Raw genomic sequence first — 12,720 nt, 5'->3', positions numbered from 1 at the left:
AATGGTATGTTTTGACTGACATCAAATGGAGATGAAATGGGGAAAAACGCTGGTTCTGGGAGAATATGCCCTTTCTCCATTGGTGGCACAGGCATTCAGCTCTTATCTTCATATTCCAGTAAGCTACTCTCACTGTTTTAACAACAACCAACAAAAATAAAAATCTTTGCATACCTTTTTTGATTGGAGAATTTTAATGTTTTCCATTTATCATTGTAAACCCAAGGACAATTTTATAACTTTCTTGTATGCAGTTATTACATGTAGGGCAATCTCTCTTTAAGTAGGGGAAAATGACTCTTTCACTTGAGAGGTAGAGTTACAGAGAGAGGGAGAGACAGAGAGAAAGGTTTTCTATCTGCTAGTTCACTCCCCAAATGGCCTGAGTTGGGCAATCCAAAGTCAGGAGCCAGGAGCTTCTCCCAGGTCTCCCACATGGGTGCAGGGACCCAAGCACTTGGGCCATCTTCTACTGTGTTCCCAGCCATAGCAGAGAGCTGGACTGGAAGAGGAGCAGCCGGGACTAGAACCAGCACTCATGTGGGATCCTGGTGCCACAGGCAGAGGCTTAGCTTACTATGCCACAGCGCTGACCCTGGGGAAAATTACTCCTCAAAGAATGCAACAAAGATAGTTGTCCCTTCAAGACAAGCATCTTATTGTTTAAATAAACTTCTTGTTTTTAAAACAGTAGAGTTTAGTATATTAATAACGAAGAAGATGAAGTGGAGAGAAACTCAACTAGAGGTGGGAGACCACCTAGGGGGTTACTTCTTCTGCTGCTTTTCTTAGGGAGCTGGAGTGGGAGTGGAGGACCAGGGACTCGAACTGGTGTCCATAGGGGATGCCAGCACTGCAGGCAGAGGCTTAACCTGCTACACCACAGTGCTGCTCCTGCCTCATGAAATGGATTGTTAATTTTCCCTTGATAATAGACAGAAAACAGGATCCCCATATCTGATGTTGAAACTACCAAAGCTTACACAGCACCTGGCAATGAGTGTCAAGTTTACGATATTACAGAGTACTTCTGTTATCTTAAAAGGTGCAGAAAATTCAAGAGAATATGCTGAGTTAAAGTGAAGAAATTTTCATCAGTATAAAAAATGATTATACATATATATGTATATATTCGTATATAAAGTATGCATGAATAGGGGACCTTAAATTGCTGTGAGCAAATGGAATTAAAAAATCAGGGGTGAGCCTTTGCACAGTGGTTAAGACGCTACTGAGGCTACCCACACCCCATACAGGAATGCCCAGGTCGGAGTCCTGGTTCCACTGCTGCTACCAGCTTCCTGCTGATGCACAGTCTGGGAGGCAGCAGGTGATGGCTCAAGTAGCTGGGTCTGTGCCACCCACGTGGGAAACCCAGGTTGAGTTCTGGGATCCTGGCTTTGGCCTGACCCAGCCCTGGCTGTTGCAGGCATTTGGGGGAGTGAACCAGCAGATGGAAGCGCTCTGTTTGCCTGTCTGTCTCCCTGCCTCTCAACTATACATAGAAACTTAAAAAGAGGGGCCAGTGCTGTGGCATAGTAGGCTAAGCCTCTGCCTGCAGTGCTGGTATCCCATATGGGTGCCGGTTCAAGTCCTGGCTGCTCCTCTTCTGATCCAGCTCTCTGCTATGGCCTGGGAAAGCAATAGAAGATGGCCCAAGTGCCTGGGCCCCTGCAACCCACGTGGGAGACCTGGAAGAAGCTCCTGGCTCCTGACTTCGGATCAGCATAGCTCCAGCCATTGCGGCCATTTGGGGAGTAAATCAGCAGATGGAGGACCTTTCTCTCTGTCTCTCTCTCTCCCTCTCACTGTCTGTAACTCTACCTCTCAAAAAATAAATAAATAAATGAAATCTTTAAAAAAAAAAAACTTAAAAAGATAAAAAAAAAAACTTTATATCGCAGCGTAAGCTCCAGTAAGTTCAAGACACTTCACATAAAACGTATACTTCTTATACCAGCACTTTACCCATCCCCAAAGAGACAAGGTCTTGTGATTTAGCCTTGTCAACAGTTTTTTACATCACTGACTGAAGATTAAACATTGTTAATGAGTAGGACCCCCCAGGCCTATCAGGTGGATACCTAATTACTTCCCATGGAAAGCCGAGCAAAAACTGCCCTTGTCTGAGCAGAGAGAAGAGGACTGTGCAGGAGAAGGACTCCGGGGAAGCTTCCCAGGTCTCCTCTGCTCCGGCTTTGGCTCACTTTCGCCACCCTCCTGATAGGCAGAGGTCATCATTCTTTGGCCTCCCAGACAGCCAGCAAGCCCGGTGCATTCAGTATCCCAAAAACCTGTTGCCATGACGTTTGCTCTTGGCTGGTCCACTGCTCTCGCTCTGCCCTCAGGAGGACACTGGAAAAGCCGTATTTCGTCACCTGCTACACTTTTCCAGAGAAGTTTCAGAAGCTTGCTTTAGAACTTCCACGCAAAGCTCTGCCCTTGCCTGCGGCTGATCTGGGCACCCCAGTTTCGGCAGCCATTCAGCAGAAAGTTTGCTCCATTTGGATTTTCCAGTGAGAACTGTGTAAGCTGAACCAGTTGAGATTGTCTGTGGTGTCGGCTATGATTTCTGCTGTTAATCATTGGTCACACGCAGGGCACAAACAAAATTAATTTTTTTCCTTGAAAATTAATGTGGATTGTCTGCCACTGCGGGCTTCATCTTCAACTTCACCTTGTCCCTTCTTAAAATGACTTCTGCATTCATAACCTGCTGACTTCTTGGTGGCATTGTTCCCATAAACTTGTCATAAAGCATCAATGATTTCACCATTCCTCTACTCAGGCTTCAGCATAAATCTGATCTTTGTTCTTGCTCTAAATTTAGCAGGATTCGGGTTGCTATGATAGGAGCTGTTTTTAAACCAATGTCTCACCCTCCTCAGTGCCTCAAACTAGATCCTGCTCAGACATGTCATAGCAGGTTAGTGTGAGTTTATTTGGGTGCAAAATAATTCAGAAATCCATATTCAGAAATCCATGCATAGTTTTTTTCATAATATGCACTTTGCACATGAAACCTTTTGAAGAGCTCTTGTATGTTTGTTTGCAAACATGGATTATTATTTCGGGAAAGAATTGCAAGAACTATTAGCAATACCTACCTCTGGGGAATGGGTTTCTTGAGGGGTACTTGGGGGGGGGGGTAGGGATTTTGTGTTTAACCATAAACCCTTTTGTGCAGTTTCCCTCAGGCAGTGGCAAATGTTTGCTGTAGTCAGCTCTGCTGTGTTAGCACTAAAGGAGCCACAGTCGATATGCAAATTAATGATGTGATCATGTACAACAAAACTATATTTAAACAGGGGCCAGTGCTGAGGTGCAGCAGGTTAACGCCCTGGCCTGGAGCACCAGCACCCATACAGGCGCCGGTTCATGACCCAGCTGCTCCACTTCCCATCCAGCTCTCTGCTATGGCTTGGGAAAGCAGTAGAAGATGGCTCAAATCCTTGGGCCCCTGCACCCATGTGGGAGACCTGGAAGAAACTCCTGGCTCCTGGTTTCAGATCTGCTCAGCTCTGGCTGTTGTGGCCATTTGGGGAGTAGGCCAGCGGATGGAAGACCTCTCTCTCTGCTCTCCTCTCTCTGTGTAACTCTGACTTTCAAAAAAAAAAAAAAAAAAAAAAAAAAAAAAAAAAACTATATTTAAACACTGGTGTTAAGCAATATTTGGCTGAAGGGCCTACCACTAGTTTCTATTTCCCCCCAGAACGTGTATTGCGTTTATGACAGAAATCAGTTTAACTGGGGACTGCCGTTGTAGTGCAGTGGGTTAAGCCACCACCTGCAACACCAGTATACCACGTTTTCACTGGCTGCTCCTCTTCCAATCCAGCTCCCTGCTAATGTGCCTGAGAAAGCAGCACAAGATGGCCGCAGTGGTTTGGTGCCTGCCACCCACATGGGAGTCCCGGATGGAGTTCCAGGCTCCTGGCTTCTGTCTGGCTCAGCCCTATTTGGAGAGTGAATCAGCAGAGATCTCTCTTTCTCTCCTTCAGCGTCTCAAATAAATCTTCTAAAACATCAGTTTAACTGATATTAGTTAATTAAAAACAAAAAATGAAGGGTAACAAAATACGTGCATACATCTGTCTTCCATCAGTTATCTCTCTCTCTCTCTCTTTTTTGTTATTTCAATTTGAATGAGTGGTGAACCTATCAGGTATGTTATATAGTATGCTTAAGAGCAAAGGCTAGGTTGTAGAAACAATTTTCAGAAAGTTATGACATCTTCGGTGCTTTTTGAATTTTGTGCCATGTGCCTTCAGTAAAACTAGCAAATAACCACAAGAAAATAAGCTGGTATCATCTGTCATCAAGAATATAAAAATCAGGGCTGGCATTGTAGCACAGTGGGTTGCACACAGGCATCCCATATCAGAGCCATGGCTCTGTCCCAGATGCTCCCCTGCTAATGCACCTGAACAGCAGCAGAAGATGGCCCAAGTTCATGGGTCTCTGCCACTCACGTGGGAGACCCAGATGGGTTCCTGGCTCCTGGCTTCTGCCTGGCCCAGCCCCAGCCACTGTGGCCACTTGGGGAGTGAAATGGCGATTGGAACCCTCCTCGTCTGTCTTTCCCTCTCTCAAAGCCGCAGGGAGATGTCACTTCACACCTACTAGAATGGCTGTCAGAAGAGAGAGGGCAGGGAGAGTGTGGGCCAGGAGTCAAGGAACTGGGACCTGCACACAATGCTGGCAGGCCCATGAAAGGGTTCAGGTGCTTTGGACAGCAGCCTTCTACAAAGCCAAACCCAGAGTCCCCACACGACCACCAGTCCCACTCCCAGGTATATGTCCATGAGAGCATACACCTGTCCGTGAACGTCCATGGCAGCATTACTCATGAGAGGCCAGGAGCAGAAACAACCGGGGTGCACCAACTGATGAACGGATAAACAGCCACAGCATATCCACGCGATGGAATACTGGTCAGCCCCAAGGAGGAACGGAGTGCTGATACAGGAAGCAACATGGATGGATCCTGAAAACGCTTTGCCCATCACAGGAGACCACACGGCCTACGATCCTGCCCATGTGAAGTGCCCACAAGAGGCAAATCCCCAGAGACCGAGCACAGGTGCGGCGTTCACGGGGAGTGGGAGGAGAAGAGAGGGGGACTGGGGCTTCTTTGTGAGCTGCTGGAAGGGGGGTGGGATTACACAGAGGTGACGGCTGCACAACCCTGCAAACAGGCTAAAAGCCACTGAACTGTGTGTTTCACAAAGAGAGAGTTTTATAGCGTACCAATCAGATCTCAGCTTCTATAAAAATGTGCAGGAGCTATAGGTAGATACGAACATCAGGGAAAACGAGTAGAGACGTAGACAGAAAGGTGAGGATGGAGCCCTGGGAAAATCCAGTACTGGAGGAGGGTCCACGAAGGAACAGAGTAGGGGGAGATGGGAAGGACTCAGATCCCAGGTGAAGAGACGCAGACAACGAGCCTTGTGGCTCCGGTGCCAGCTGAGACAACACGTCACGTGTCAGAGCGCCTGGATCCCAGCTTCCGTGTACCCCGGCAGGCAGTGCTGACGGATCAAGCGGTTGCATCCTAGCCACCAACATGGGAGGTCACACTGAGTCCCCAGCTCCTGGCTTTGGCCTGACCCAGTTCGATGCTCACTGTGGGCCTCTGGGGAGTGACCCAGTGCATGGGAACTCTGTACCTCTCTGTGTCTCCCATATAAATAAATAAAAAGAAGCTAAGGGAGGAGTCAATGATGAAAGAAGGGGCTAACAGGGCTGCGTTTTGGGGAATGGGCAGTGTGCGTGCGTGGGAGAGGCACTGTCTGAACACCATATGCCGGTGCTGTGGTGCCAACACACCTTCTCTGATCTCAAACAACAAACTTCTGAATAGGTGTTAACTCCGTCACACAGCAGCCAAGGAAAATAAGTGGTAAAAACAGTAAGTTGGATTTTGGAGAAATGGGGGTCACTGGGGACTTCAGAGAAAGTGGTTTTGTAGAGTGATGGTGACAAGAATAAAAATTACAGCAGACTTAGATGTGAGGTGGAGGTAAGGCTGACTGCGGAGGGGGAGAGAGCTCGGACGACAGAAAGTCAGGTCGATACACAGATATGTCTTTTCCCCCTTTGAGAGGCTAGAGCCTTAGCGGGTCTGTAACAGAGGAGAGTGCGTAGAGCAAAAGTCAGAGACGTGGGAGGGAGGGAGAGGGAGAGAGAGTGGGAGCAGAGTGAGAGGGGAGAGAGGGAGTAGAGTGGGCATCCTTGGCCAGAAGGAACAGCTCCTTCGGACAAAACGGGAGACAGAGAAATACAGGCTGGATAGACTTAAATCGATGCAGTGGACAGGAGTCGATGGGATTCCTGCTTGAAGATGCCCACTGCCCAACGAGGGAGGCAGGGGCTGCGATCAGCAGGCTGAGGTGTCCGTGGTGGGGTGAGGAGCTTGAGAAAAGTGAAAGCTAACTCGGATGGGAGCAGAAGTGCCAGTGTCCCGAGGGCCTCGCTGGGGGCACGGACCACAGCTGTTCTGGGCGTCAGACTCCCAGACCCGTGACTGTCCGCTACGGAGCGGCAGACCTGCCATTTGAACCCTGCAACCTGCAGCTGGGCTGCTCGCTGGCGTCCCCATTGAGGGGCACCCCGTGTGAGCGTGGGCACACGGCACAGCTGCATGAAGTGCAGCGCAGCCTGAATGGTGGCCTCAGACAGCTCTTTGGCGCAGCCTGACGACTGATTACGGGTCTCCTCTGCATGCCATCACCCCCGGCACCTCTCGTTGACCAGCTGCTGGAGGGCAGCTCTGAGCCCTCACCTTCTAGGAGTTTGCTACAGCGTCTGGTGTATCGTGGGCCCAGACAACACTCCGCAAAAACCTCCCGCTCTCCCTGCACCTGCAGCCGGGTGTCTCACCTTTGGGCGTGGCTTCTGAGGCATTGAGGGCTCCCTGAATGACGGCCTGGGCCTCGGAGTTCTTCTTCTTCAGAAAATCGATGGTTTCTCGCAGATCCAGCAGTTCGGTGTCCTACGACAGAAGCAGGAAGGTGTCCCTGTGGGGACGGGCGGCAGCATTCACCAAGCACCAGGCGGTGGGCCGGGCACTGGAGCCCCAGGGTGGGGGCTAGGCACAAGGAGTCTGTCCCCGCTGTCCGGGGAGCAGGCTGAGAAGCGGGGGACAGTCGGGCAGGGAGGAACTGGCACTCGTGCGTGTGGCAGGGAGGCGGGCTGGCCCTGGCTGGGCTGTTCAGGGGAGCTCCCCGCCCAGGCACCTCACCTTCTCCTCGGCTGTCTCTGCCAAGTGTCGCAGGCGGGACGTCATATTCACCAGGCTCTGCTCGAAGGCAGCCACGAGGTTAGCCTGCCACAAACACACAGAGAGGCGCCTCACTTTGCACGGGGCTGGGCAGAGCAGTGACGGCCATGGCAAGTAGCCCTACTGGGTTTTCTATCTCGGAGCTGACTGAGGCCAAGGAACCCCCAGGGGTTTACTCCTCGACCGTGTAGTGGGCTGGTCCCCGGGGGACCAAACGCCCTCTCTGGGGAAGCTGCTGGGACACCTGCCCCTCTGCTCCCAGGTGGCCTCCACTCTGAAGTTGGGCTTGCTTGGAAGCTGTTGCTTTGCAGGGCACAGCTCCACTTGCAGGGCTGGGAGAGCTCGCGCAGTTCGAGGGCATGCCACCGTTTGGCCACTAGGTGTCAGGCGTGTTTCACAAGAGCTGGAGGAAGACACAGAGGCAGCCCAGGGAGAGCTGAGCTGGGAGCCAAGGCCCCAGGGGTGCACGGTTCCAACTCTGGGCCAATCAGCGGCCAGAAGTCTAGACAAGTGAAGGGACGAGGCCCTGGACTATGCAGGGGGAACCTTGGGGACAGAGAAACAGCCATCAGTGAGCAGGCTGGTGAGCCCCGCAGGTAGCGATGGGCACAGCCCAGGATGCTCCCTTGTTTACCCATCCATCAAGGCCTGGACCCCAAGAGCTTTTCTGCAGGGAGGGCCTGGGCTCTTTGGCAGGAAGGCATCCCGACCTGGGCTGTTCCCCTCCACCTGCTGGACAGCGGCCTTCTGTCTTCTCCACCTCAGGCTCACCCCAAGAACCCCAGCTTCCCACGTGCTCTTCCCAGCTTGGTCCTGGGCTATCTCACCCTTCCACCTGTGTGTCTCCCTACTCTGCACTTCCCCCTAATCCCAGCCTCAGGCCACGGTGCCCACCAGACCCCCAGGCTATGCAGTGGGTCTGCAGGCAGGCTAGCATTTGGTGGGCTCAGTGGCTGGAGCCCCTCCTGGTCCATCCAGGCTGTGCCCTCCACTTCAGCAGCCAGCAGGTTCCACAGAACCTGGGATCGCAGGACCCCAAAGAGGACTGTGGGACCTTCCGGGAGTCCTGACATCGCACCTCCTTCCCAGGGGGCGGGGCTCCAACCCTGGGTGAAAACCTGCCTCTGGGATTCATGGGCCTGGGTGCCTGGGTGCTGAGTGAGTTCTTGCTTAGCCAAATGGAACTTCCTGTTCTAAGAAAAAAATCACCGTCTACATTCGTTTTCTTGGCTGCAACCCAGCCTTGACAGCACGATGGCTGGCAGATTGCAGCGTCAGTGAATCAGACATAATAAGGTTCTCTGCCTCCCCGGCGCCTCTCGCTCCGGCATCTCCCAGACATGAATTTCCTGGGGTGTGCGGGACGTGACCCAGCCACGGGCCGTGGAGGGTGCGGCACCAGGGAGGGGGAAGAAGGTTCTTGATTTGTTAAAGGTCCCCCAGAGTGGGAGAAAGTGTGGCAACACGCTAGTCCGTGTGCACCCGGTGAACCGTGGGTCTGCGGGAAGCGGATCGAGAGGAAGAGCTGTGTACTGGGGAACTGCTGCCGAAACAGACTGGGAACAGCCAAGGTCGGGGTGGGGGAGTCCTCTCCCCGACTCCAGGGGACAGACCCCAGGCCCGACAGCTGGACTCCCTGGAGAGGAAAGGAAGGGAGAGAACCAGAAGCCACTGTGGAAACTGCAGACATGGCTCTTTGTGTGTGAACACTTGGAAAGCTCCCGCAGATCCGGCTCAGCTGTTGTTTACAGCTTTGGGGAAAATGGCTCCTGTGTTCTGCGTCTGCAGCTCGGCCACAGGGGAGGAACCGCGCGGTTAGAGGAGGTGGCTTCGGCACGCCCGACCTCACCACGCAGCCAGAGCAAGGCCAAAGGGAAAAAAAAAGGAAGTCACCGAGGGCGGACCCTGGCCGGGATCCTTTCAGCCAGCCGTCCAGGACTGGGAGAGGCAGTTGTGAACGAGGGAGTTGGGCTTCTGTGGTCACCAGAGAGGATTCTAATGACCAAATCAGTGCCTGCCCAGGGACAGACGAGACACACCCAGGGCAGTGGGCACAGGATTTCGGGGCCGTGTGACCACGGCCAACAGCAAGGTTGCTTGCACCTCCACACAGAACCTCTGACAATACCCTCTCTCTCCCTCTCTCCCTCTCTCTCCCTGTCTCCCTCTCTCTCCTTCTCTCTTTCTCCCTCTCTCTCCCTGTCTCCCTCTCTCTCCTCTCTTTCTCTCTCTCTCTCCCTCTCTCTCCGTCTCCCTTTCTCCCTCTCTCTCCCTGTCTCCCTCTCTCTTTCTCTCTCTCCCTCTTCTCTCTCTCTCTCTCTCTCTCCCTGTCTCTCTCTCTTCCTCTCTCCCTCTCTCTCTCTCCCCCTCTGTCTCTCTCTCTTCCTCTGTCTCTCTTCCTCTCTCTCTCTCCCCCTCTCTCTCTTCCTCTCTTCCTCTCCCTCTTTCTTCCTCTCTCTTCTTCTCTTTCTCCCTCTCTCTCTCCCTCTCTCTCTCCCTCTCTCTCTTCCCCTCTCTCTCCCTTTCTCCCTCTCTCTTCCTCTCTTTCTCCCTCTCTCTCCCTCTCTCTTCCTCTCTCTCTCCCCCCCTCCCTCTCCCTCTCTCCCTCTCTCTCCCTCTTTCTCCCTCTCTCTCTCCCTCTCTTCCTTGGGGTTTCCAAGGCCACCAGACACGAGCACAGCCATTCCTGTTCCTTAGGTAAAGGGGGCAAAAACGGTTCTTTATAAAAACTGGGACTCGGAAAAGGGCAGTGCCCTGATTCTCCATGTGTGAACTGGAAAGAAGCCCATGCCCTCGGGGCCCACGCCCAGGGCGATCTGTGTCAGATGGGTCACTTCCCGGGCCGTTCCCCACACCACGGCACTCACATTGGCTGAAAGCTGAGACGTCAAGGTGGCCACTTTTTCCTGGGATGACTCCAGCTCCCTACGAAGCTTCCGGATTTGCTGTGAAAGGAAGAGAAAGAAACTACTGGTGGCAGAAGATGTACGGGAAGTGGGCGGACACGGGGTGCAGCAGCATTAACGAGCAGAGACGAAGCTTCGCGCCCTACCTCGGATTGCATCCTCTCCTCAGCCTGAAGAAGGGTGCAAGGAAGGAGAGAGAGAGGAGGTGGTTACTACGGAGGCAAAGCAGCCGGGCCCCGGAGCAAGCGAGAGGCGCCGAGAGGCAGGAGGCTGAAGACTTGGGGTCCCAGCCCTGGCTCCTCATGGGACTCGGCTCAGGTTTAAATAAATGGATTTCTCTGGAGTTCACCTCCAGCCAACTTTGTCACGGCCACGAAGGTTGGGCAAAGAGACGCTGATCAGTTGGAAAATGAACCCTGACAGCCACCAACTAGAGTCAACCTAGCTCCAACAACCAAGGAAGCCCCAACAGCCAAGAGCCAAGGGCTGCAGGCCGCTCAGCCACCGCCCCATATCCACAAGGTGGAAGGAAGGCACTGCAGGCCCTGCCCAGCTATCCCGGGGAGCACAGAGCAGAGCGGGGCAGGGGGAGAAGTTCATGCTCTTACTGAGGAGTACGTGGAGGAGGCGCTGGAGGCCAGGGACAGCACGGAGCCGTGGACTGAAAGAAAGAGAACACACAGAGTTAGCAGGTGTTCCTGGTACAAGCAGGTCCTGGGTGCAGCCCTAAGGCAGGAGTTTGGATTCTGACTCTGGAGGGCAGCTGGAGCAAACAGGAAGAACCCAAGTGGTGTCACAGCAGCCCAAAGCCGGCAGGTAGCCCCAGGGAGACAGGGTCCCCAGCACAGCCAGCCTCCTGTCTGTCTATAGTCTCTGGCAGCCCAGGGATGGCGTCCCGGCTCAGCCTGCTTGGAGGGGCAGAGGGGAAGGAGGTGTGCGGGGATGGTCGCATCTCATCTTCCCAGGCCAGAAAGGGCTTAGGCTGCGGGGAGGGGAGGGGAGGCTCTCATCAAAGCTGCTGGGAACCACAGCTGCCTTCTGCCTGGGCCTCCTCTTCGCAGCCCAGGGGCACGTGCCTGGGCACCGCTCGGGTGGAAACAGTGAGGAAGGGAGGGATCCTCGTCTGAGGAAGCGGCAGAGAACGAGAGCCCATCTGCAAGCAATGCGTCCTGCCAACACTGCCAGGAGGTCTAGTCCACCACGAGGCCTGGGCTTCCAGCCCCTGAGCCACACCAACACTCAGATCACCACCAACAGCCAGATGGGCCCATGAAGCTACTCTTCAGAACATTCTGGAAAGAGGAATCAGATGCCTAACTCTTTGCAAGGATTGAAGAGCTGCCATTAGGTCCTGGTATCAGAGACTGTGGGGAGGAAAGATTGTGGCCAGAAAGAGGGGGTGCAAGACAGGGCTTTTCTGAGCACCCCGAAGGTACCACTTAACCCCTCCACGCTCGGTCTCCCACCCCAGCCCCAATGACAGATGCTCCATCCCAAAGGCCCGTGCCAGGCGGTGCCACCCAAGGCTTCTGGGCCCCCAGACCCTTCAAAGGTATGGGAAGAAAGAGCTGAAATGGCCCAGCTTGATGTGAATCGTGTGTGTGTGCACGTGCATGTGTGGTGGTGGTGGTGGAGGTGGAGGCGGCTGGGGGACCCAGCAGGGCTGGAATGGGTGCGAACCGCGCTGGCGTGGAGTCTCACCATCATCCGTGGGGTCTCGGAAGGATCCTGACCGAATCATCCCCTTAGGTCTCTCGGCCAGGGACAGGGTGCTCCCCATTTGGGAGCCGCCGTACAGCTCGAAGGCGGCCTCGTGGGTGGGGATGCTGTTGGAGCGAGTGATTCTCGGCGTGGTGGCCGCAGTGGGACTCACTAGAAGGACAGAGGGAAGGGGACGGGAGAGGGAGGGGAGGGCAGGAGAAGAGGCAGGGTCATGAGCTCTCCGGGCCCTTGGCGGGTGGCGCACCGGGAGCGGAAGAGGCCAACGGGGGTCGGGGGACAGGAGAGGAGGGGTGGGGGGCCGGTGGGAGTGTGCAGGCAGCTGATGGTTAGGAGAGCAAGCCTGGAAGCGGGGGGGGTCTTCCCTGACCCTGCCTGCCTCGGGGCTGCAGCTCAGGAAGCCCGGATTGGGGGCTTGGCAGCTCTTTGGAAACCCTGCCATCGCGGGGGTGCGCCGGTGAGAATGGGATGCTGCAGTTCTCTGGAGCACGGCTGGCGACAGCTTGGGAGGACTGGGAATTCAGACCAAGACTCGGATCTGAACGATGCTAAAGATCCGGCCAGAGAAAGGGGCCAGGCTGCGACCCCCACGGGGCGTGGCCCTATGGCAGGGAGTCTCCCCACAAAGCTGTGTCGCTCTGGGTTGCTTCAGGTTAGCTCTAAAGCAACAGGAACCATGGCCCTCCATGCTCAGCCTTCCCATGTCTGGAAGGCCAGACAAACAGCTGCAAAGCAGCAGGCTCGGCTTGCAGGGTCCCTGCTCACCTGCAGGACCCTTGCCCCTGCCCCTGAAGGGAGGACAGCCCCTCG

General features: G+C 54.2%; 1 protein-coding gene across 11 annotated transcripts in view; it reads right to left on the bottom strand.

Annotated features, from left to right (window-relative positions):
* Positions 1-12,720, bottom strand: part of NAV1 (neuron navigator 1) — a 232,671-nt gene that overhangs the window by 20,677 nt on the left and 199,274 nt on the right. For 5 of the 11 annotated variants that reach the window (XM_051820452.2, XM_070055083.1, XM_051820456.2 and 2 more), the window contains 6 exons: positions 11,893-12,063; positions 10,800-10,852; positions 10,338-10,361; positions 10,153-10,230; positions 7,247-7,330; positions 6,886-6,997 (listed from right to left, as the gene is read on the bottom strand). In XM_051820452.2, coding sequence (XP_051676412.2) covers positions 6,886-6,997; positions 7,247-7,330; positions 10,153-10,230; positions 10,338-10,361; positions 10,800-10,852; positions 11,893-12,063 — 522 coding nt within the window. The remainder of the gene's footprint in view (positions 1-6,885; positions 6,998-7,246; positions 7,331-10,152; positions 10,231-10,337; positions 10,362-10,799; positions 10,853-11,892; positions 12,064-12,720) is intronic. The other 6 variants (XM_051820454.2, XM_070055085.1, XM_051820451.2 and 3 more) reach the window with 3 other exon arrangements.

The sequence above is a fragment of the Oryctolagus cuniculus genome, chromosome 13 (genome assembly GCF_964237555.1).
Source record: "Oryctolagus cuniculus chromosome 13, mOryCun1.1, whole genome shotgun sequence".
In the NCBI taxonomy this organism is placed as follows: Eukaryota; Metazoa; Chordata; class Mammalia; order Lagomorpha; family Leporidae; genus Oryctolagus; species Oryctolagus cuniculus.
This window is presented reverse-complemented; position numbering and strand designations above follow the sequence as displayed.